This window comes from Amblyomma maculatum, chromosome 9 (genome assembly GCF_055883805.1).
Source record: "Amblyomma maculatum isolate TAMU_Amacu chromosome 9, ASM5588380v1, whole genome shotgun sequence".
Classification (NCBI taxonomy): Eukaryota; Metazoa; Arthropoda; class Arachnida; order Ixodida; family Ixodidae; genus Amblyomma; species Amblyomma maculatum.
The window spans coordinates 46,171,743-46,198,355 of NC_139352.1; the positions used below are offsets into that span (position 1 = coordinate 46,171,743).

Consider the following 26,613-nt stretch of genomic DNA (forward strand, 5'->3'; position numbering starts at 1 on the left):
ATATTTTTTCATTGCTTCTTGTCGGGAGAGCCCGTTCTTAAGGGCCCGCAATATTTCCACTTTGGTAGCCAAGTCCTTGGCCTCGTAGCTCTTCAGCCGTTTCGCCAGTGTTGCCATCGGGGGCGAGTACGGTGATACCAGCGCACAACAGAGAAGCAATGAGCCGCACTAAAGCGAGCAGTCTTCATTACAACAGCACCGACAGCAGCAAAACGACAAAATGGCACCGCCAGTAATGTAGACTCGTGAAAAAACAAGAAAAAGCGCCCATCCAGCCACAAGTCGAGCCAAGTTGATTAATTGATGTCCATGGCGATGCTGCTTTTGGGTATCGCTATTGCGCCGCGTTCGTCTTATTTTCATTTTCGAGCCTCGGTAGCTGGGCCCCGCCGGGGTGGTGCAGTGGTAAGACGCCCGACCACTGTCCGGAATTCCTGGGTTCGAACCCGACCTCGGCGGCTGCGTTTCGATGGAGGCGAAACGAAGAGGCGTCCGTGTGCTGTGCTTTGTCAGCGCACGTTAAAGATCCCCAGGTGGTCGAAATTACTCTGTAGCCCTCCACTACGGCTCCTCTTTCTCCCTATCGACCTTCACTCCCACCTTCCTCCCTTCCCTTACGGCGCGGTTCAGGTGTCCACAGAAACAAGTGTGACAGATACTGCGCCTTTCCCTCCCTGTGAACCAACCAAGCCTCGGTAGCTGGCCGATGCCCGAGTTGTCCGAATTATCCGTTGTACGGTCAAATCCGTCCGAATTAACGAGAGTTTCGTCCCATAGACTCCTATACATAATTCTGGGGACCAGGCGCGAAAGTCAAATTATCCGATTTTCCAAATTAAAGGGAGTCTAATTAACGAGCTTTTACTGTATTGTTGCAGGTGGACTGCACTGTAGTCAGACCTAACTATTAGAACCATTTTTCAAAACTATATTCCGGCCACGGCCAGCACACACGAAACCATGTGCCGTCGTCACTTCAGTCCCGTGATCACAACACCCAACGCGATTTGATTGCTCTTTGCATGCCCACACCGAACAATATCCACTCAGTCACCGCCGTTTCCATCTCGCGTCCCCCACAGCCGTGTGCGCAACTGCGACACACGATCCAGAACCTCACTTTGTATTTTTCTTATGCTTCTCCAGCAAATGACTTGTGAATGCTTCAAGGTAAGAATACACCATTTAGTATTTAGTGTATGAACCCTAAACTCCTGCAGGAATGCGCCGATTCGCAGATTACGACTGCGCCCCCAGCGTGTTTGTTTACATTGCTTTGCAATGTCTTGATGTATGCTGCTCGCTCGCACTGCATAAAATGCAAACTGAGATAGCAATCCCAAAGCAATCCACTTCTTTTTGCACCGGCTGCACCTTTATTTGATGACAAACTGCAAATATCCTGCGAGAAGGGCCGTAGATGCTACATCCCCTTCTTGCGACGGATATACATACAGTGCCTTCTTTTCCCAAAATCTAACTTAATGTGAAGAAAATACTGTGGATTGAAAAGGCGGTGTTGCATGGACTATCACTGCAACACACACAGCTTTTGCCCTATCATTATGTTCAAGTGCTTAAACCCTCAAAATATTTACATCAACAGGATGGTAACTACCAGTAACATGAAATATATATAAAAAAAAACATATGTTCCTATCTTTCAGTGATTTATTTATATATCTAAAAGCTATGTAGTTTCCTAAATACATATATCGTAGTTTATGCCGAAAAGCATAAGATGCCTCATTACCTTAACCTAATATACAAGGTCTAGGGCCTAGGTGACAGCTCAACCTGTCGATGTCGCTGTGCTATTTGGAGCTGCAGCCTAATTCCAAACTTTTATTCCTGCTGTAAAAATGATTGCTCAGTGGTCTAAGGCTAGATGGCATGAATGCAGCACCCAATGCAGTTTCTGCTTATATTTACCTGTCACTACCTCGCGTGCTCTTCAAAGCTAATTTTTTTTTTTTTTGTACTGAATGCGATACACCAGAAACCAAACAAACTAGCCTGCTGTCATTTATTCGTGACAACTGTCAGATTCGCATTATTTCATTACTACAATTAGGTGTTGCCGCCACAGCCTTTTAATTTCTTCCTATTCAACTGTATACCATCTTAATGGCTCCGCTAACATCACAACTCACTGGGCCATGCCAGTCCTGGATCACCATAATAAGTACTCACGGTCACTGCCTCCCCATCCTTCTTGGAATGACGGCATCTCCCAGGTGTTTTCACATCTTGGCCCTACATGGGGGACGGCAGTGAAGGAAGGAGCATCTTGGGATGCCTGGAACAGTCAAGTGTGCAAGTATGTCGGTGAATTATTGCCTTACGTATCATTCTTTGGAACGTGCATATATGCATATTTCTCCAATCAAAGCATGACAAAGAGGCCTAAATTACCAATGAAGCGACATCAACCTAATCATTGGTAATTCTCTGCACTACTTTCCATGAGTTCCACATATGAACAAACACTTTCATAGAAATCTCCATCTGGTCATTTAAGGCAAAGGTTAAAACCGCAGCAGTTAGAAAATGACATCGCTTGCTATGGAGTTCTGGCTAATGTAAAAGGAAGTTGGCAGGTATTTCAAGTACACTGTTTGTGTAACAATGCTCAGTCAGTACACAAACAACTGCAGATAGATTGCTCCCCAGAAGATAATCGACCTGCAGTTGAAAGGGAAGGGGTATAATATCTATTCCTCTAGATGAAGGCATTTGTTTTAAAACCACACTTTTTTTATCTCAGCGTAATGAAATGCCTGATGTAGGTGAAATGAACAGCTCAAATGTTTTTTGTTTTTTTTCATACACTTAAAATGACATAAAAGGGCTTTCCTCATCATTATAGGCATATGCTTGTAGACAGAGCCCAGGTGAATTCCCAGCTCTATATGTTCCTTTATCTATGTACCATATTTCATGATGGAAAATAGCGCGAAAAAGTACACGAAGGACGGAAGGAAGACATGGACAAGCGCTAACTCCTTAGCGCTTGTCCGTTTCTTCCTTCCGTCCTTCGTGTACTTTTTCGCGCTATTTTCCATCACGAACATTAACCAACTCGCCCAACTTTCGGCAGTACCATATTTACTCATATGTAACGCGAGTTTTTCTTTCATGATTTTTTGTCTCTCAAAGTCTACCCTCACGTTATGTTCGAATAGTGCTATTCGGTTCGCATGAAGCGGTGCGGATGTGCAGCCATATTGAATCCGTCACCATTCAGTCTCAGCTTCCGCGGTTTTACAATGTTATACAGTAAAAGCTCGTTAATTCGAACTTCACGGGACCGGAAAAAAAGTTCGAATTATGCGATGTTCGAATTATCGAATGGCCTCGAAAAAACTGACCAAAACCGTTTGTACTACGTTAAATGTACCGTATTTAGTCGCGTAACGAACTCGCTCGCATAATGAACCCACCCAGCCCTGATTTGTGCCTACGAATCTGGAAAAAAAAATAAAAAAAATAAAGGCGTCAGTCGTTAGCGTGTCCCTCCGTTTCGCGCCCTTCACCGTCCACAACGCATTTCTTGGCAGTGCGCCAAGATGCTGCGCAGAGATAACGGCGTGTTTATCCTTTGACTTTAGCTCGGGTAGGGAGGAGGAAAGCGAACTTGGCAAAGTGCCAACGCTTGTCCGGTTGTGCAAGCCTCCTTTTCAGTTTGTTTGCTTTACCATGCTATGAGCGACCTGGGCGGGCGGCGCCGTCTACTGCCACTCCAATCATCGGAATGAACGGTGCTAAAAGCCGGCGTCATGATCGCGGCTGACTCGCGAGCTTCCATTGACGACTGATGACTGATGAGTGGAAGGATGGATGGCTATCGAAAAAAAAAAATTAATCCATAGTGTCCGTCCAAAATCATAGCCTTTTATGGGCATTGGCTGGGACCGCGCCGACAGTACTTATCCCTATTTCCAAATTAACAGGGTTGGAATTAACGAGTATCTAGTTGCGAGCTACAGAGGTTGCGCAGAAGAGAGAGCAGGCAGCCGCCGCCGCGCGGCCATGCACTGACCTTGCCGCGGCCGCGTCCCCTCCCTTCAATGCCGCCGGCCGCCACGCCGGTCATGGCGCCATTTAAGTTTTACCCACTATTCCATGGTTTTACCTGGTTCCTTATTCTGTCCCCGTTTTGGACGTGCGCAGCCTCTAATTATGCCTACCGATCGCGGAGGTGTTCTTTTACTTTTTTTTTCCTGCGTGATGTGCGCCAAGCCGCCCAGACGCGGCGGCGCGTAGTTCGAATTATCCGAAAATTCGAATTATTGAGGTTCGAATTAACGAGCTTTCACTGTATTAGCAACGTGGGTACCAGGGAACCCAAATCTGCCAAATTCCAATCCATCCAAATATAAAATGTTGCACTTTTTGTTCCTAGGCTCAGAATCATGTTGTCACCTTTGTAGCACGCTTGTCACACCTTTCGCAGTGGATTACTGTGGTTACTTATATCGTTATCGCATTTTGCACGATGGCAACATGCCGTGCACAGTACACCGCTCGCTTCAAAAGAAAGCTGTTCTGATAGCAGAAGAAATCGGAAATTCTGCGGCAGCTTAAAGGCTAGATGTTAACTCGTCTACTATATATTGGAGGCCGAAGCAGCGGGAGATGATTTTGAAATGTGAGCCCAGCCACAAAGGCTTCGAATAACATCATCCAAGAGGACGAGAGTGAGAAAGAAGACTTGCTGTTCTCTAAATTGATGGCACACACCCAAGCAAAGCTCGGTTTCCGAGAGCTAGGCCTCTGACGACGATGACGAATGAGCCTTTTTGATGAGACTGCAAAGGCCAGATATGTCTATCAAAGGTATTTTATTGCGAAAGCAACACTACGGTAGGTCTAACTGCTCATCGCGTGGTCTGTGGCCTGTGGACCCCCTCTACTCCTGAGGATGAGAAGACGACGAAGAAGGAAACGAAGAAGACAAAGACGACGAAAAAAAAGACTACAAAGAAGAAGAACACTCGGTCACCCGCATCTTATGTCTTCGCTCCATATTCGGTTCACCAGCTTGAACCCTTCTCACTTTTTTGCAAGCACATATGTAACGCGAGTTACATATGTGGTTTTATTTTTATTTCTATTGGCAATATGCAAAATCACCCTTCGCATTACAGTTCAATAAATACGGTATTGTTGAACGGCAGAACGTGGCACGCAGTGTTGGAACCACATCCATGACTGACAGTAGCTGCATAATGTGCCAAAATCCTGATATTAATGAAATCCATAAAAACAGACTGGTGCCCCAAACGTTTACTGCCCACCGAACATGTGACGAAGTAGTGCTCGCATAGTTTTGTGAATTATGTGCCAATTCAGCTATATTAGCATGTAGGGCCGTTAGTTTATCAGGTAGTCGTTAACAAATGCCATAGGGGCGAAGTGGACAATGCGGACCTCAAACACCTGACCACCTATTCCAGACATCAGGAAATGCACACTTCAAAGGTAGGTGGACCACAAGAATTCAGACTTATTCTAAAAGCATTAGAAGAGTCGGAACTTTCATATACGGTGTGATAAGCACGCATTATCGCCTTTGCGATTGAAGAGCTGCCACTGTGTCTCTCTGGGCACACCTATTGTTTCATGGCTCGATATCTACAGCCGCAGCAAGCATTTCTGTAGACGTGCTGTGGTGGGTTAGTATTTAGCTGCGGCATCAGTATGCTTACCGCTTCTTTGCAGAATCCATCCGGATGCAATGGGTGGATATTTAAATAAAGGCGAAACACCACTTTGCCGCCTCCAAAAGCTCCCGTTGTTCTTGCGCGAAAAGCAGCGCCTTAACTTCTGAACGCTATTCGTGGGTTGAGAATCTCAAATTCAATGCCGTAACAAAGCAATATAGGATTGAATTGTGGTCCTTACCAGCCGCGGCTCCCCATACATTGCAGCCTCCAGCATTTCCACAGCCTGGGGATCTAAGGGAAAAGCGGGAGTTCACATGAATGAGGAGTGGTGCAAATAAGATAAGGAATTAATTAGTCCATGCACGCAATAAATATCTCGTAACCAAAGCTAGAAGTGTCTGTAGGCCTAAAGTTTCAGGAGCGAAGGAGGAGACAGGTTACATGGATCTAGGCCAGAACGAAACAGTCAGCGGTGGCTTTACATCACACTGCCAGCCACAGCCTTTATTTTCTTCTTCCAGCAGTCGTGCATTTACCCTGCTCTTAGAGCAGCCACAGGAAGGTGCTACATGTTCTTATCAAACTCCTGTTGGCCTCAGCAAGCTACAGTTTTGAGCAGTAGCCGTGTGTGAATGTGGCAGCGGCCGGTATAACAAAAAGGCCACATTGTTGCCCACTAATTTATGTTGGAAAAAAGGATTGACCTGTGAAGTTTCGTTCTGTGTTATAAAGCTTAAAGGGGTCATCACAGCTAACAACTGAGCATAAACTGATTGCGTTTCATTCTTCACAAGTTAAATTATAAATCTTCAAAATTTGAACTCATTCGGTGCTGTAGATAGTTTTAAAATTAAGTTATATTAATAGTATCGAAATCAGCTTTTTGGTCTGGCAACTATTGATGCCGCAAAGAGATATCCCCATATAATTTGCTATTCGCGGTGTCGGCGGCACTCCTGCTTGCACGCTATGGATGGTGGTCACACAGTTATTTTTTTTGAGCAAAAATATTTTATTTACATATTCTCTTTTCTTTGAGATGCCTACACTATAATATGCGACTTTAGTGACCTATGGAATTGGTTTGGACTTCGTCTAGAGATGACGAGGAGGCCCAAATCGACGGGCTCATGCTGTATAGATTAGGCATACAACCAGGATATTATTCTTACGTTAAGAAAGTTAGCTTTTTTTAGTAACAAACCCTCCCGTATATAAAAAGGCACTTGTCCAACGTTTCCTTCCACCGCGTACATGCGCTGCGAAAGTAGGGAGGGGACACCGTTATGTTCCTGATTGTTGAGCTAGCTACTGCCGTTGTTCTTTTGTCAGAAACTAAGAGTAAATCTCAAACGAGAATACCTTGATGCGAGAGCATACGTTGCGACGTTAGAGGAGCAGACAAAACTTTAGAGCGAAGCGGCACCTCCTGACTTGCTGATATATGCTTGTTAGAGTGCAGTCCACTTATAACGATACCAGATATAGCAATATATCGCTTCATTATCATCATCATCATAACCATCAACCTGATCGACTGTACCCATTGCAGGGTGAAGGCCGCTCCCATATTTCTCCAATTAACCCGGTTCTGTTCTAGCTGCATCTACTTGACCCCTGCAAACTTCTTAACCTCATCCGCCCACATAACTTTCTGCCGCCCCCTGTTACGCTTTCCTTCCTTTGGAATCCAGTTTGTTACCCTAAGCGACCATCCGTTATCCTCTCTTCACACTACATGTCCTGCCCATGCCCATTTCTTCTTAATTTCCATTGGAATGTCGGTAACTTGAGTTATTTCTCTGACCCACTCTGCACACTTCCTATCTCTCAATGTTACCATTACCATTTTTCGTTCCATAGCCCTCTGGGTTGTCCTCAACTTAAGCAGAACCCTCTTGGTTAGCCTCCACCTTTCAGCTCCATAGGTGAGTACAGGTAAGATGCAACTGTTGTATACTTTCCTCTTGAGCGATACCGGTAAGCTGCTAGTCATAATCTGCGAGTGCTTGCCAAATGCGCTCCATCCCAATCTTATTCTTCTTGTTATTTCCTTTTCATGGTCTGGATCTGCGTTTACTGCCTGTCCTAAGTAGACATATTCGCCTACTACTTCCAGTACATCGCTACCTCTTGTATATTGCTCTTGCTTCCCTAAGCTGTTGAACATTACCTTAGACTTCTGCATATTGATTTTCAAGCCTACCTTTCTACTTTTCCTGTCTAGGTCATCAATCATTATTTGCAGTTCATCCCCCGAGTTGCTTAGCAAGGCAATGTCATCAGCAAATCTCAGATTACTGAGGTATTCTCCATCTACCCTTATCCCTAACTGCTCCCATTCCAAGACGCTGAATACTTCCTCTAAGCAAGCAGTGAATAGTACTGGGGAGATTGTGTCTCCTTGCCTAACCCCTTTCTTTATGAGAATTTTGTTACTTTCTTTACATAGAACTATGGTTGCTGTGCAGCCACTATATATATCTTCCAGCACTTTCACGTACGGCTCGTCTATCCCCCGATTTCGCAATGCCTGAATCACCATCGAGGTTTCAACTGAGTCAAACGCTTTTTCGTACTCAATGAATGCTATGTATAAGGGCTGGTTATATTCCGAGCATTTTTCTATCACCTGATTGATGGTATGAATATGATCGATAGTAGAGTAATGTTTCAGAAAACATGCTTGATCCTTTCCTTGAACCATATATCGCTTATAACGATCAAATTCCCGAGATTTATCACTTTTCCCATTGCACTTAAGTGAAAATAAACCAGGTATAACGATACATTATCCGCAGTACATTGGATATGATAGCTTGCCCGGTAGGTCTTTCCCACAAAGATTTGACTTAATGTTTAATCAAAGATGAAATATTAAAAAGGCAAGGAAGTGAAAAACTTGACATATGCAGCAAAAACGGAATGAAATGAGCACAATCATCATCGCAATCGCAACTGCGCAAAGTGTGCGTCTACTGCGGCCGCGGCCGTACTGTCACCGCCGATTCTGCATTCGTGGAAGATGGCGGCGGCTACATTGATGGATGGCGCAATAGCTCTCGAGATGAAACGGCAGATACATCAGGATATTTGACAGGATTTCAAGGTTGGAATCCTCGTAGAAAAATACGGGCATTTGCAATCTACGATTTTAACGATCATCAAGGCTGGGGATGTCCCTCAGTTTATCCACTCGCTAATCAGTTTCTTGTATGCAAAAAGGACTGCGGCCTTCGTAACGGTACTGAAAGCGATGCTCACAGCGATTATCAAGCTCCAGCTGCTGTTTAAGAGAGCGCAAATTTCCGACTTGAGTTATTTTATGGATATTGATGTACACTGTAATAAAATGTTTGGTGCTCTTTACAATGATTAGCGTTGTTCCGCCCGATTTACTCATCGCTAGTAAGTAGGCCAGCCTGCATGCATGGCAGAATACGTGGGTGCGCCTTTTTTTCCTTTCTCGTTTTATTCTCGCCGGTCCAGAAATAAGAATAATCGGTTATAACGGTAGGATTTTCACTTTTTCTCAATATCGTTGCAGGTGGACTGCACTGTAGTCAGACCTAATTATTAGAACCATTTTTGCAAAACTATGTTCCCGCCACGGCCAGCACGAACGAAACCATGTGCCGCCGCCACTTCAGTCCCGTGATCACAACACCCAACGCGATTTGATTGCACTTCACTGCATGCCCACACCAAACAATATCCACTCAGTCGCCGCCGTTTCAATCTCTCGCCTCCCCCGCAGCCACGTGTGCAACTGCGACAGACGATCCAGAGCCTCACCTTGTATTTTTCTTGTGCTTCTCCAGCAAATGACTTGTGAATGCTTCAACGTAAGCATACACCATTTAGTATTTACTGTGTGAACCCTAAACTCCCGCAGGAATGCGCCGATTCGCGGATTACGACTGCGCCCCCAGCATGTTGGTTTACATTGCTTTGCGATGACTGGATGTATGCTGCTCGCTCGCACTGCATAAAATGCAAATTGAGCTAGCAATCCCAAAGCAGTCCATTTCTTTTTGCACCGGCTGCACCTTTACCGTATTTACTCGCATAATGATCGCACTCGCGTAATGATCGCACCCCTGAATTTTGAGGTCAAAATTCCATTCTTTAAATTCCCCGCGTAATGATCGCTCCCCGAACATGGAGCCGCCTGGTGGTTGATCTGCAGTCATCCCGCAGCGAATGCATTCCGACGAGTTCCCAACCTAGTCTAGTAACGTTGGAGTTCCCATGATTCCATGCTTTGCGGCGTTCGCCATTTTGCAATTCGGCAGCGTCGTAGCGTGCTTTGTGTTTTTGTGAGAGTTTACGCCATTTCACCATGGGGCGGTATGCCAGTTACACCGCCGCGTTCAAGCTCAAGGCTGTCGACTATGCACTGGAGCATGGCAACCGCGCTGCTGGTAGGCATTTCGGCGTGGACGAAATGAGGATACGCTATTGGAAGAAGCAGCGCGAGAAGCTGATGGCTACGAACAAGACACGGCGGGCTTTCCGTGGACCCAAAACGGGCAAGTTCCCTCGTGTTGAGGAGGAGGTAGATGCAGGCGTGCACAACTGCCAGGAAGCTGGGAATCGCCGCAAAGGATTTCCGCGCTAGCTCCGGTTGGATGACTTGCTTTATGCGACGGAATGGACTTTCCCTGAGGCGGTGGACGTCGTTGTGCCAGCGGCTCCCAGCCGCGTATGAAAGCAAAGTGATAGACTTCCATCACTTCGTCACTAGGCTTCGCGAAAAATGCGGTTACCTCATGTCGCAAATTGGAAACGCCGATCAAACTCCACTGACGTCCGACATGCCCCGGAATACAACTGTGAACGAGAAGGGTGCTCGGAGCGTCCTCGTGAAGACGTCTGGCGCAGAAAAACAGCGATGCACAGTCATGCTTGCTGTGACGGCCGACGGGCAGAAGCTGCCACCATACGTGATCTTCAAACGGAAGACTATTCCGAAGGGAAACTTTCCCCGTGGCATCCATATACGTGCACAGATGAAAGGGTGGATGACTGCAGACCTGATGGTCGACTGGATCAAGACTGTTTGGGGAAGAAGACCAGGAGCATTTCTGCTTCCCTCGCTTCTGGTTTTGGACAGTTTTAGGGGTCACCTTGTGGACAGCGTGCGTGCCAAGCTGAAAGAGCTGCGCACGGACATTGCAGTCATTCCTGGCGGCCTGACTTCGCTGCTGCAGCCTCTCGACGTGTCTTTGAACAAACCGTTCAAGGACAACGTTCGACGACTTTATGCTGAGTGGATGGCGATGGGCCAGCATGATTTGACGCCGAGCGGAAAGATTAGAAGGCCATCCGTGGAGATGCTGTGCTCGTGGATCACAGAAGCGTGGAGCAGTATCCCCGACGAGGTAGTGGCTAAGAGTTTTAAGAAGACAGGCATATCTAACGCTTTGGATGGAACGGAAGATGACTTCCTGTGGGATTGTGAAGATGCTCCCAGCGACGACACTGCCGTTTCCGATGAGTCGTGCAGCAGTGAAAGCGAGGATGGCGAGGATTCAGACTTTGATTAGAGTACTGACGAAAAAAAATAAATCGGCATTGTGCACTCCATGTGATGCTTAATGTGAGTGTATATCGCGAAGGTAAGCCTTACTCAGCTTTTACTTTTGGTTGTAATCGAGATATATGTTCTAAGACGTCTGACCTGCAACTTGTTCGCGTTTTCGGTGCTGAAAAATTTTTTGTAGAAAATTTACCCCGCGTAATGAGCGCAACCCCGAAATTTGCGTCAGTATTTTAAATAAAAAAGTGCGATCATTATGCGAGTAAATACGGTATTTGCTGACAAACTGCAAACATGCTGCGAGAAGGGCCGTAGATGCAACACCCCCTTCCTGCGACGGGTATATATACAGTGCCTTCTTTTCCCAAAATCTAACTTAAATAAAGTGAAAAAATACTGCGGATTGAAAAGGCGGTGTTCCAAGGACTATCACTGCAACACTCACAGCTTTTGCCCTATCATTATGTTCAAGTGCTTAAACCCTCAAAATATTTACATCAACAGGATGGTAACTACCGGTAACATGTAAAATATAAAAAACAAAAAACATATGTTCCTATCTTTCAGTGATTTATTTATTTATCTAAAAGCTACGTAGTTTTCTAAATACATGTATCACAGCTTATGCTGAAAAGCATTAGATGCCTTATTAACTTAATCTAATACATAAGGTCTAGGGCTTTGGTGACAGCTCAACCTGTCGATGTCGCAGTGCTATTTGGAGTTGCAGCCTAATTCCAAACTTTTATTCCTGCTGTTAAAAATGATTGCTCAGTGGTCTAAGGCTAGATGGCATGAATGCAGCATCCAATGCAGTTTCTGCTTATATGTACCTGTCACTACCTCGCATGCTTTTCAAAGCTGATTTTTATTTCACTGAATCCGATACACCAGAAAACTAACAAACTAGCCTGCTGTCGTTGATTCGTGATAACTGTTCAATTCGCATTTTTTCATTACTACAATTAAATGCTGCAGCCACAGCCTTTCAAGTTTTTTCCTATTCAACTGTATGCCATCTTAATATCTCCGCTAACATCACAACTCACTGGGCCATGCCAGTCCTGTGTCACCATAATGAGTACTCACGGTCATCGCCTCCCCATCCTTCTTGGAATGAAGGCACCTCCCATGTGTTTTCATATCTTGGCAGTACACATGGGATGGTAGTGAAAGAAGCAGCATGTTGGGATGCCTGGAACAGTCAAGTGTGCAAGTACGTCATTGAAGTACTGCCTTACGTTTCGTTCTTTGGAACGTGCAGTCGAACCCGGTTATATTGAACCCGGATATATCGAATTTTGGTTATATCGAACTCACGAAATGTCCCCTTGAAAATCCCATGTAAAGGTATAGGAAAGCCGCGTCATATATCGAACTCAATTTCACCGGTCGTTCGATATATCGAACTCCGCACTGGAAAGTGTGCCTTCCCCATAGACGATCGCATCACCCTTGGCCGTTTGCCGCGTGACGTTTTCAAGCCACGCGCGGAAGGAATGAGAGGGGACAGTTCGGCGACAGCTGGTCTGGGCAGCGCCGCACCCATTCCCCAAAGGCGCGCGCATCTGCAGTTGTCGTTTCCCGCGCGCGAACACATGACGTTTGCAAGCCATGTGCGTGGGTGTGCCCATTCTTTTGCTGAGCTATCTGTCTCCTTCAGCATGCGCCAAGCCAGCTCAGCCCGTTTTCAGACAGACGTCGGGCGCTTTCTCCAGCGTGTGTTGCGAACCCTCTACGTGCACCCTCTACGTGCGGCAGCGCGACGGCGGACATGGCTATGGCGCCTGGGGATGGGGGATGTTAAGAAGCGCCAGCTCTCTCTGTTGGTTTTTTTTTTTGTTGTTGTTGTTGTTTGTGTTCTTTTTTTTTTTTTTTACGCGCGGCGTAGCATAAGATATGGCGGCTGCGGACGTTAAAAAGCGGCAGGGATTTTCTTTTTTTTTTTTGCGGGGATGTTTATTTTATTTTCTTTTATCGTTTATCCTTGCATGTCTGAATTAACGAAAGCACGCGGTCAGCTGCTACGATCACGACGCCCGCCCCAAGCGCGGTGTGATAAATCGAACCAGGCTTGTACAATCAAGCCATCATGGGCACTCTGCCAAGTTCGCTCCCGGCCACCGTAGGAGCTATAAAAAGATAAACACACCCTGACATTATCGCTGCGCAGCATCTTGGCACGCTGCCAATGAGCTGTGGATGAGACGACTGAAACGGACTGACGCGCGCCATCGACATGCAAGCGAAAATGCTCGGGATTTCCTGTCGCCACGGCGACACAGAAACCTTGTTTTGAGCTGCTGCGGTGGCTCGAGCGGCGAGAGGGACGCAGTTCCAACAAGTTTGAAAATTTTCGCTCTGTCGCTGCCACTCGTCGCTTGCATGTGAACGAGCTAGCCTTAACGCTTTTTTTTATTTTTTTTTTCGAATTCTCGGGTGCAAAAGTGGAGGGTGGGTTCATTATGCGAGTGGGTTGATTGCGCGACAAATACGGTATCGTTTTTTCGCATCGTAAGTGCCGTCACAAGCCGATTTCTGTATATCGAGTTATCGATATATCGAACTATTTCGCGATCCCCTTCGAGTTCGATATATCCGGGTTCGACTATGCATATTTCTCCAATCAAAGTATGACACAGAGGCCTAAATTACCGCTGAAGCGACATCAACTTAATCATTGGTAATTCTCTGCACAACTTTCCATGAGTTTCACATACGAACAAAAATTTCCAGAAATCTCCATCAGGTCATTTCAGCCAAAGGTTAAACCGCAGCAGTTAGAAAATGACATCACTTGCTATGGAGTTCTGGCTAATGTAAAAAGAAGTTGGCAGGTATTTCAAGTGCACTGTTTGTGTAACGATGCTCAGTAAGTACACAAACAACTGCAGATAGATTGCTCCCCAGAAGATAACCGACCTGCAGTTGAAAGAGGAGGGGTATAATATCTATTCCTCTAGATGGAGGCATTTGTTTTAAAAGCACACTTGTTTAATTCAGCGTAACGCAATGCTTGATGTAGATGAAATGAACAGCCGATTATTTTTTTTTTTTTTTCATACACTTAGAATGACATAAAATGGCTTTCCTCATCATTATAGGCATATGCTTGTAGACAGAATAGCCCAGGTGAATTCCCAGCTCTATACGTTCCTTTATCTACATACTATATTTACTCATATGTAATGCGAGTTTTTCTTTCATGATTTTTGTCTCTCAAAGTCTACCCTCACGTTATATTCGAATAGTGCAATTCGGTTCGCATGAAGCGATGCGGAGGTGCAGCCATATTGAATCCGTCACCATTCAGTCTCAGCTTCCGCGGTTTTACGATTTTATATTAGCAACATGGGTACCAGGGAACCCAAATCTGCCAAATTCCAACCCATTTAAAAATAAAATGTTGCACTTTTTGTTCCTAGGCTCAGAATCATGTTGTCACCTTTGCAGCCCACTTGTCACACCTTTCGCAGTGGATTACTGCAGTTACTTATATCGTTATCGCATTTTGCATGATGGCAACATGCCGTGCACAGTACACTGCTCGCTTCAAAAGAAAGCTGTTCTGATAGCAGAAGAAATCGAAAATTCTGCGGCAGCTCGAAGGCGAGATGTTAACTCATCTATTATATGTTGGTGGCCGATGCAGCGGGAGATGATCTTGAAATGTGAGCCCAGCCACAAAGGCTTCGGACAACATCATCCGAGAGGACGAGAGTGAGAAAGAAGTCTTGCTGTTCTCTAAATTGATGGCACATTCCGAAGCAAGACTCGGTGTCCGAGAGCGTTTCCGACGACGATGACGAATGAGCGTTTTTGATGAGACTGCAAGGCCCAGAATGTCTAACAAAAGTATTTCATTGCGAAAGCAACACTACACGTAGTCTGTGGCCCATGGACCCCCCCTGCTCCTGAGGATGAGAAGACGACGAGAAGAAGGCAACGAAGAAGACAAAGACTATGAAGAGGAAGAACACTCTGTCACCCGCATCTTATGCCTTCGCTCCATATTCGATTCAGCAGCTTGAACCCTTCTCACTTTTTTGCAAGCACATATGTAACTCGAGCTACATATGTGGTTTTATTTTTTTTTCCATTGGAATTATGCAAAGTCGCCCTTCACATTACATTTAAATAAATATGGTATTGTTGAACGGCAGAAACCTGTTGGAACCACATCAACGACTGACAGTAGCTGCATGATGTGCCAAAATCCTGATATTAATGAAATCCATAAAAACAGACTGGTGCCCCAAACGTTTACTGCACACAGAACATGTGAGGAAGTAGTGCTCGCATAGTTTTGTGAATTATGTGCCAATTCAGCTATAACAGCATGTAGGGCCGTTAGTCGTTAGTTTATCGGGTAGTCGTTAACTAACGCCATAGAGGCGAAGTGGAAAATGCACACCTCAAACACCTGACCACCTATTCCTTATGCACACTTCACAGATAACATGTGTAGGTGGACCACAGGAATACAGATTTATTCTAAAGCCAGTAGAAGAGTCGGAACTTTCATGTACGGTGTGATAAGACTGCATTATCGCCTTTGCAATTAGTGAAGGCTCTTCTCACAGCTGCCATTGTGTCTCTCTCTGCACGCCCATTGTGCTTCGTGGCTCGATACCTACAGCCACAGTAAGCATTTCTGTAGACGTGCTGAGGTGGGCTCAATAGCTGCAGCATCAATATGCTTACCACTTCCTTGCAGAATACATCCATGTGCAATTGGTGGGCATTTCAAAAAAGGTGAAACCCCACCGTGGCACCTCCAAAAGCACCCATTGTTCTTGCGCGAAAAAGAGTGCCTTAACTTCTGAACGCTATTTGTGGGTTGAGAATCTCACATTCAATGCCGTAACAAAGCAATATAGGATTGAATTGTGGTCCTTACCAGTTGCGGCTCCCCATTCATTGCAGCGTCCAGCGTGTCCACAGCCTGGGGATCTAAGGGAAAAGCGGGAGTTCACATGAATGAAGAGTGGTGCAAACAAGATAAAGAATTATTCCATGCATGCAATAAATATCTCGCAAGCAAAGCTGGAAGTGTCTGTAGGCCTAAGGTTTCAGGAACGAAGGATAGGACAGGTTAAATGGATCTAGGCCAGAACAAAACAGCCAGCCATGGCTTCCCGTGCCACTGCCAGCCGCCATCTATTTTCATCTTCCAGCGGTCGTGCATTGACCGTGCTCTTGGAGCAGCCAGAGGAAGGTGCTACATGTCCTTATCGAACTCGTGTCTGCCTCAGCAGGCTACAATTTTGAGCAGTGGCTGTGTGTGAATGTGACAGTGGCCGGTATAACAAAGAGGCCTCATTGTTGCCCACCAATTTAGGTTAGAAAATAGGTTCGCCCTCTGAGGTTTTGTTCGCTGTTATTAAAGCTTAAAGGGATCATGACAGCTAACAACTGAGCATAAACTGCATTTCACTCTTCACAAGTTAAATTATAAATCCTCGAAATTTGACCTCATTCAGTGCCATAGACAGTTTTAAATTTAATTTATATTCACAATATCGAAATCAACTTTCTGGTCTGGCAACTACTGATGTCGCAACGAGATATCCCCATATCATTTGCTATTTGCGGTGGTGGCGGCATTCTTGCATGCACGCTGTGGATGGTGGTCAGCGAGTTTTTTTTTTTTTTCTTCAGCAAAAATATATTATTCACATATGCTTTTTTCTTTGAGAAGCCTACACTACAATATGCGACTTTAGTGACATTCGGAATTGGTTTGGGCTTCGTCTAGAGATGCCGAGGAGGCCCAAATCGACGGGCTCATGCTGAGTAGTTTAGGCATACAATCAGGATATTATTCTTACGTTATGAAAGTTACCTTGTTTTAGTAACAAATGATCCCGCATATAGAAAGGCACTTGTCCAACGTTTCCTTTCACCGTGTACATGCACCTCAATGGTGGGGAGGGGATACAGTTATGTTCCTGATTGTTGAGCTAGCTACTGCCATTGCTCTTTCAGTTAAGAAACTAAGAGTAGATCTCAAACAAGCATACCTTGATGCGAGAGCATACGTTGCGACGATAGAGGTGCAGACAAAACTTTTGAAAGAAGCAGCACTTCTTGACTTGCTGATATATGCTTGTTACAGTGCAGTCCACTTATAACGATACCAGATATAGCGATATATTCCTTATATCAATCAAATTCATGAGATTTATCACTTTTCCCATTGCACTCACGTAAAAATAAACCAGGTATAGCAATCCATTATCGGCGGTACATTGGATACAATAGCTCTTTCGCCGCCCGGTAGGTTTTTACCACAAGATTTGACTGAACGTTTAATAAAAGATAAAGTATTAGGAAGACAATGACATGAAAAACTTGACATATGCTGCAAAAACGGAAGGAAATGAGCACAATCATCATCGCAATCGCAACTGCGCAAAGTGTGCGTCTACTGCGGCTGCGGCCGTATCGTCACCGCCGATTCTGCATCTGTAGAAGATGGCGGCGACTACATTGACGGATGGCGCATAGCCCTCGAGATGAAACGGCAGATTCATCAGGATATTTGGCAGGGTTTCAAGGTTGGAAGCCTCGTAGAAAAATACGGGCATTCACACTCTACAATTTTAAGGATCATCAAGGCTGGGAATGTCCTTCAGTTTATCCACTCGCTAATCGGTTTCGTGTATGCAAAAATGACTGCTGCCAGCATAACGCTATTGAAAGCGATGCTCACAGTGATTGTCAAGCTCCAGCTGCTGCTCAAGCGAGCGCGAATTTCCGGCTTAAGTTATTTTATGGCTATTGATGTATACTGTAATAAAATGTTTGGTGCTCCTTACAATTATTAGCGTTATTCAACACGATTTACACATTGCTAGTAAGTAGGCAAGCTTGCATGCATGGGAAAATACGTGGGTGTGCTTTTTTTCATTTGTCCTTTTTTTCTCGCCGGTCCATATACTGTATAAGAATAATCAGTTATAATGGTTAGATTTTCAGGTTTTCTCAAGATCGTTACAAGAGGACTGCACTGTATACAGACTAAATATTTAAACCATTTTTGCAAAACTATGTTCCGGCCACGGCCAGAATGCACAAAACCACGTGCCACCGCCACTTCAGTCCCGTCGTAACAACCCCCAACCAATTCGATTGCTCTTCCCTGCATGCCCGCACCGAACAATATCCTCTCAGTCGCCGCCATTTCTGTCTCGCCTCCCCCGCCGCCGTGTGCGCAACTGCGACAGACGATCCAGAGCCTCACCTTGTATTTTTCTTGTGCTTCTCCAGCAAATGACCTGTGAATGCTTCAACGTAAGCATACATGATGTAGTACTTCGTGTGTGAACCCTAAACTCCGGCAGGAATGCGCCGATTCGCGGATTACGACTGCAACTCTAGCGTGTTTGTTTACATAGCTTTGCAATGACTGGATGTATGCCGCTCGTTCGCACTGCATAAAATGCGCGCTAGCAATACCAAAACAATCCACTTCTTTTTGCCCCGGCTGCACCTTTATTTGTTGACAAAATGCAAATGTGCTGCGAGAACCACCGTAGATGCCACATCCCCTGCTTGCGAAGGGTATACATACAAGCAGCGCCGACAGCTGCCAGCTACGCTCGCAAGACAGGGTCACATATGCTCAATGTGCACGCACTTTGTGATGTAAGCAGTCGTCGATTTGGGGTCCCTACTGCCAGAACTACACTAGATGGCAAATGCAACCGTTAAAGCTTGTGAATACGCACTCCGTAATCACCAAAGCTCTGGACCCGAACCCTGCGCACTCGCCTAGGCCTACTTGGTTGCTGAACGGGCTGGCAGTTTGGCACCAACTAACATTTCTGGCCAAAGTCATTGCTGATGACAAGGGGGAACATATAAAGTGTAGCTTCTAGTTTTCCTTTTTCACGGTTAACCTACAGACCAGCGCAGCTGTTAAGGCCGTTCACTCATCGGGTGTCAAGTTCCCGCTCAGCCTCTGATCTGATCAAAAAGATCGGACGACCGTCCGCTCGCTGATCAGTTCTGTCGCCAGTGTAATAAGCACGATCAATGCATTGATAAGCTAAGGAACCTATCACCGTGCCGCTACTGACTGTGACCGTGCCTTATGATGAAGAAAACATGCCTTACTCTATACCGCTTTCGTGCAGTAACATCTTCATCAAGCACTTCTGTATGAGGAATAACCACTGTGTCAATCGTCAAAAAAATAAAAACTTACAGCCTGTATTGCAGACGATGCTCCGCCGTGTATCTACTGTGGCATCACACAAGCATTTCAAAATGGCAGTCACTCTCGGTGGAAGGAGCTTCCCTATTCTGATTTCTATGGCACTACAACTTTGGCACTAGGCACTACAACTTTGCGAGTAGAATCACAGACCTATATATTATTCATAAAAGTATAAAACGGCAATAAATTGAACGACCCTGTCATTGCCCCTTTAAGATTAGTAAAACGTAACAAGTAACGTAACGTAAATGTAACAAATGATGTATACTGCTATCTACTCGCCAATCTTATAATATACTAGTCTAATGTTCGATGCCACCTACGTAGTGCAACCCTTTTTACCGTAAAGAGCATGCGCAGTCTGGTTGAAAAGCCCCTCTCGAATACAAATCTAATGTTTCTCATCACAGTTGTTCAGTGGTTAGCAAGTTTGATAATAGCCAAGGAACCCAGGTACAATCTCGGTGGCAGCTAAAGCACAAAATGCCCGCGCAATGTACAATGTCAGGGCTTGCTAAACAAGCCCAGGTGGTAGATGTTATCTGGAGCCATCCACTACGGTGTCCTACAGCCCCAGTTCCTTTGTGAAACCTTTAACCCTATTGACATCATAAAACCAAAGCCAACCTAACATTTTTACAAACTCCTGCTACTTATGCAAGGGCTAAAAAGCACAACCATAAGGAAGCGAAGCGCTAGCTGAGAATTTTGAGGAATGACGCAACTCTATGAATAATAACTGCAGCCAATAAAAGACACAACACTCATCTGCATTCACGGTCCTCCTCTTGAAGTCAGCATATTCATTCTATCATCGTCAGGTTACACAGAAAAGTTCATTTTGCTATAGTGACAGAAGTGACTGAGCCAGCGCCACGTCTCGGAGCACAAGACTAGTGAGAGCTAGGTATGAACTATGGCTTCCCAGATGTAAAGGCCGGGTTCACTTACGATACCTGGATCCTGCAACATAGACTTGTTTCTGAGGTCACTTTTGAGAATTGCAGGCATTGCCACAAATATGGACAGCACCGTAACGGTTCTCTCCTTTCTGTGCACACCGATCGAGATATTGTGTGGTACATGGTGTGTGGTCCTTGACTTTCGAACAGTAATGGAAGAAATATTGCTGAATTCGAAAACTTGAGAGGCTATTTGATTCATTTAACAGTTTTGAACACACAAAACTTGTTTTGTTTAATTAATCAATTGGGGAAGTATGGTGTGGAAAGTCATTCTACATTTGCTATTGAAATTTCCAAATATTCTCACTGGTGGTCAAGTTCATATCAGAGCAGACTTACCCGAGCTCCGTGATCGGATGCCGAATCTTTTTTTTATTTCAACTGTGAACGTGTCCCATGTCCTGTTTGTGAAGAAGGCTGGCTTTTCCCACTCATCTGTCACAGTTTCCACCATGTTTGCTGAAGAGACAGAACAAATCAAGCAACTGTAGAGCAACCTCAACCAATTTCCTGAAACGATTTAACAAAATTGCACAATTATAAAAATAGACTAGTAACACTCATTTAAACTAAGCGTCGCTACTACCTAGCCGTACCATCCCAGCAGTCGAGCGCGACGCCCTGCGGGAAGAGTGGATCAGGGCAATGACCACGTGGCGACGGGCTAACAATTTGTGGCGCAGACATTTCTAATAAATTTTGAGATTCCTGCTTTTTGCTGTTCATCATTTGCAGTCATTTCTGAAAAGAACATGTTAAGATGTTTAGATATTTTAGATTGACACATGACGATTGAGACACTACCTCTTAGGTGAGCAAGAACATCGTTATTTTCACGCTACATTTACCCCAAGGTTATGCTTGTGGCAAGTAACATTTTTTGTTTACTCTGGGAAATGGAAGTTTAAGATAAGTACTAGGCTGACCTTAGATGTGCCAACTTTAACAAGATGACGAAGGCCGACACGGTATTAGCAAATGCATACCATGAATGCTGTCAGTAAATTGTGAGACAAGGACACAAAATCCAGGTAAGGTCGTTGAGATCAGTCAGCTCTGCCTAGCACAAGCCATGATCTTCGCCATTTTCATTTTTGCCCATTCTTTGCAGCGTAGCAACCAACCATGCGCTGAAAAGCCTTTTGTGGATCCGTAGAGTGCACAGACGTGCATGAACTAACTGACGCCAACCTGTATTCGAATACTCACAATCGTACGGCAATGTTGCCCAAATAATATTCGTGCGTGAGCCACTGTTTGAAAATCTGTCGTGTAGACACCAACTGTGACTTATACAGCAAAGTTCGCTTTTCGGCGAAGTGACTGTCACTGCCGTTGGGAGCTTTGCTTGTGAAAAGTTTTATTTCAAGCACCAAAGAGAATGCGAGCCGGCCCGGCACACCGGTGCGGCGTTGATTGTAATGCAATCATATTAGAAGCCAAAATTTGTGTCGTACAAGCCCACATGTGATCTTACATGAAATTCAGAGATTATTTCGATACATATGGCCATCGGTGCTACAGTTTCATGCATAGCATATATATGTCCATATCTGTCCTGTATGACAGGGGTCTAGTTAATAAGATCCTTCCTGGGACCAGCCTATAAGCAATTCACTTCTTGGTCTTGGTGCACTATGACCATGCTAACTAGATGCTGTTGGAAAATTGCCCTCAAAGGCCACGCGTTATTAAGTTTCCATGACTTGACACGTCAATCTGACACATTTATTTGTCTCATGCACAGAAAAAAAAAGTGCGCACGTCAGCTTGCATTTTCTGTGCAGGAAATATGGAGCAGTCCCAAGAAGTGTCATAAGTTCTTACATACTCGGGTCAGGTTTTGTCAGCACGGAAGGAACAGCAGAAAAGAACAGTTCTGGCGAAAAAGTGCTTTGAAGGTGGGACGAGTCTTAGTTTCTTCCACGCTAGCAGGGCGTTATTCGGGCTAGCAAATTTCACCATCTGCGTAGAATGCGTATTCCGAGAATTCTGGCCTTCTAGTGCCAACATGTCGGGACAACAGCTGGATCAATATACAAATGCACATCGCATGTTGTTGCCACTGGTCGCGACGGAGAAATCATCTCTCGCGGTTGCGAAAGTACTATTTGAACAATTAAAGAGGAAAGCAAAAAGTACCGAATTCATAACCGTAGCCCGGACATGACAACGATATGTGGGTAGAAAATAAAGCAAGACTTGTAAAAGCGCTGTTTACTTCGCAGGACAGCACACAATCCTGATTTGTCCCCAAATGAACAAGAGCAAAAAGCCAGACCAAAAAAAAAGTAATTTAACGAATGCAAAAAATTGCACTTGAACTCCCAGAACGCACCTCCACTCATAAAAGTGAAAGGACTAGGAGTCAACAAAAATATCGATGAAATCACCCCATGGTGCGCGAGCTCGATCGCGAGCCGCGCCGGCGACCGTCATCCATGGTACAGCACCAAAGACTGCTTGACCGGCTACAATGAAATTACCAAGGGCCTCTGCCTGACCCGCCGAACCTTCCCTCCACCCAGCGACAAGCTGGGCAGGGCGCGCGCGGTGCCCCTCAGACAACTGCAGACGCTCACGTACCCCAACCCGGAACAATACCACAGGCTCTGGCCCGACACACACCCGACAAATATATGCAAGGTCTGCCACGCTGGTATAGCCACTTTAACTGACATGCTCTGGGACTAACGAAAACCCGCACTGTGCTAACTCTGAAACCCTCCCGCCGCGGTTGGCCGCTGCCTCGCGCAGCCCCAGCCTCGGTGACAAACTCTGGGCCGTTCAGCAGGCCCGCGAGGCGACGAGGGAAACCCAAGGCCCTGTCAGCGAGGACTCTGCAGGACTATAAATGAAGTTATTGCCAACCAAAATAAAAAAAAAAAAAAGCTTGATTGGCTGCACATAAAAGCCCCCTCCAAACCACGAAAACCACCCGCTCTACCATGGAGAGGAGCAGCACTCCAGTAGCGCCAAGGCAGAATCTGAAGCCAAAGGCAAGCCTGGTCCGGGGTCGCTAGTCGCCGCCTGCACTCGAGTCCGACTAAGGAAAGGCAGATACAGGCGGAGAGGGCATGCTCGCCCCGTCGCCATAGGAAAAATGCGCAACGAGCGGCTCGCTTTTGTTCGGTGCACTATGGTTCTCTTCCGCGAACTTGAGACCTTGAACTTGGAAGCCGCACTAAGTCCGCCGCCGACACAGGCGAGAACTCGCAGTTCCTAAAAACGAGGGAGGTCGCGACGGCAGCAACGGAACACACTCCACCGTGGTCATGGAGGTATGATGATCGTGGTACACTCGTGTGCCGCCTCTAATTGCTCTAATCTCGCGCGCCCGGATAGTAGCCGGCTCCTGGCGGCTTTCTGCGCTCTACGAGTCGAAGTCAAAGTCAGGCGTGATTGTCGGTCGTGCTGCGCGGCTGCGCCTTGGCTGCGCTCCGTTGTGTTCAGCGATTATGGGTGCGTTCCAATTCTTAGACGTCTAGCAAGACTGCTTCGTAGACGTCTACGTAGACGTCTACAGGTTCGCGTATTGGAACGCGTCTACCTGTTTACGCCTAGCGTCACCTCGCGGCATAAATGTTGAACTAAAAAGTTTTTATAACTATTATAACGCTGTTTTCTTTAAAGATTTACGACAATACAGGTAAAAATCACGTTTTTAACGGTTCGCCGATTTTTTGCAGCAACAATATTACATGTGTAATCGCCACAATGTAGATGGACTATTAATAGGTCAACTTGTAGCAGACAGACTTCTCACGCAATGAGCATGCTCACGAATTGACGGAAGATAACTTTAGTCCGTTTTTCCTTTTTTATTATACTGATGCTGAAGTGTACATGCTTCTCAGATGTCTCATTCACATCGTCGTAAGAATGAAAACATGCAAAATACTGTAAACTTGAGGCGATTACGGAAGAAAGGTGATAACCGGCTACAGCAAACGAAAAACTGTGCTGTTACACCTGTTGTCTGTAGTCATTAGACGAGGAAACCAAAGACAACAACTTGTTTTAATAATGTACAGGCACAAAAAAATCAATGCGCAACAAGTCGGCACCGTCAGGCGAGTTCGTTCTTCTGAGATTAACTGAAAATCGGCGGAAGAGTTTGCCACGGCTACTACAGCAAGGTAGAAACACACACGTGCGCCGTACAGCAGCCGTCCTGACTCCCGGCGAGGTGCGACGAGTTCGTCGATAACATCAAGACTGAAGCAGACTGAAGAAACTCGTCAAGTTAAAAAAAGAAGACCAACAGCATCCAACGCACGCTTTCCTCTTAGCGCGGTAAAAGGATCTGCAGTGCTATATCTCACGACCATAAAGACAGCTAAATTAGCCTCTAGCTAGCGCATACATTGACGTAACAACTCACGTTTGAAAGATCGTTCATATGCATACTCCGGCGTTCGCAAAGAGCACGACCACCGTACAGCTACTGCAACAACCGCACGCACGACTCGCTCAGCGCGAAACGCGCTCTGTCCGCCATGTTTAGACAGCAAAGTAGTCTGCATCGATGTTGACTTCGGCGAAGCCGTCTTCGCGAGACTGCTTCGCGAGAATTGGAACGCATCCCAAGATGGCGGCTGCTCGCGTAGCCGTCTAAGTAGACGTCTACGAGGGGGTATTGGAACGCACCCTATTTCATCCCGCAGGATTCATTGATGTACGATTCTGCAGGGCGCTGACTTCGTTAGAGACAACGTGTGAAGGAACCAGCGATTGGCGGTCCTTGCTGAGTCTTCGCACAGATTTCCGGCGTAAAAGTTCAGCCGTACACGCAAGTGATCTGCTCCTAGTCGTACGTGTCTCTTGCCGGCTAAGTATGACGCATTCAGTAATGTTTTTGTGATTTTTATCATGGCTTGCGTGCTCAACGCCACTGTGTCACTATCGTCTGAATCGGCCTCTGCTCGTGACTACGTTGGACCCAACTGAAGCAGATATGCGGCGGGAGCTGTTATTCTCGAAACTGTCACAAGGGAAGGGCCTCTGAACTGAGTGTTATGCCCCGCAGGAGGCATGTGTTAAAACAAATGTTTGCATGCGCTATGCAGCACCACGGACCCCGAGCACCCACGCTTAGCCGTGCGAGGCATCGCCGTGTCTGGCGAAGAGTTGATCCTGGTGGTTGAACCGATGCCGAGTGTTTGGACCGTGGACATTTAAAATGGCACGACAGAGTTACCTTGTTGGACAAGGCACTTTTGTCTGCATAGCCAAATCATACTATGCGAATGTGGTGGCGCATCGGGGCAGCACACCACAGCAGGATTCAGTCTCTGCCAAGGCTTAGTGTTAGGCAGTGCCATCTACAGTGCCTAACAGTTTCGCAGTGCAGGAACAGCGAAAGTTGCCTTGCCATTGCAGAAACAGGGTGAGCTGGCTCTGCAGCCGGCTGCAGAGGCTGGAGGAAAAGCCTGCAATCCGCAAACTCACTAAACGTCTAAAGCCTCTGAGGAGGCAACCCCCTCTTCGCCCATGCTGCAAAGAGAACAGTGAGAAAACTCGAATAATGGGACAAGACAAACTCGAAGCCCAAGTTCACGCTAATTCTTACAAATAAAAATGGCATTCCCCATACACTGGAACTGCCATAGTCTTGTGATAAAACACATTTTACATTCATTTTCTCCTGTAGTCATATGCCTGCAGGAAACTAACTTAGGACCCCATAAGAAAACATTATAAAAAGACCAAGTCTTCCGCTGCAACCGAAAGTAGGCAGATAGGTTGTCTGGAAGCGTGGCGTGACATGGTCCATAGGGTCACGAAGAGTCGGACACGACTGAACTGACTGACTGACTGAGGTTTTCTGGAGGTGTTGCTATTGTAGTACTGAATGGAGTTGTAACATATGAAACCAAGTATGAAGTCCTCTATTATAAAGCAATACCAATATGCTCAGTATATCTCCAACCACACTCATATGTAACCCTTCATGACTTAGCTTTTAGAACAACTGCCAGAACTATATCTGGTTCTTGGAGATTTTAATGTGCACTCCACTTCCTTTGGAAGCGACCACACAAACACAAGAGGCCGCATTTTAGATTCTATTTTATGCAATGATGTCTGCATGCTAAATACAGCATACATATACTGCTCTCCAAGCACGGGAAGAACGAGCTACTTAGATTTATCGTATAGCTCTCCATCAATTTTTACCCATTTTAAATGGGGAGTCCCGTACAATCCTCG

General features: G+C 45.7%; 1 protein-coding gene across 1 annotated transcript in view; it reads right to left on the minus strand.

The window, feature by feature from the left end:
* Positions 1 to 23,854, minus strand: part of LOC146178983 (uncharacterized) — a 62,905-nt gene extending 39,051 nt beyond the window's left edge. The window contains exons 1-6 of the mRNA XM_084578685.1: positions 23,348 to 23,854; positions 20,740 to 20,859; positions 16,112 to 16,164; positions 12,301 to 12,406; positions 5,908 to 5,960; positions 2,194 to 2,299 (exon numbers count right to left, since the gene is read on the minus strand). Coding sequence (XP_084434811.1) covers positions 2,194 to 2,299; positions 5,908 to 5,960; positions 12,301 to 12,406; positions 16,112 to 16,164; positions 20,740 to 20,854 — 433 coding nt within the window. The 5' untranslated portion in view covers positions 20,855 to 20,859; positions 23,348 to 23,854. The remainder of the gene's footprint in view (positions 1 to 2,193; positions 2,300 to 5,907; positions 5,961 to 12,300; positions 12,407 to 16,111; positions 16,165 to 20,739; positions 20,860 to 23,347) is intronic.
* Between the last annotated feature and the right edge of the window lie 2,759 nt (positions 23,855 to 26,613).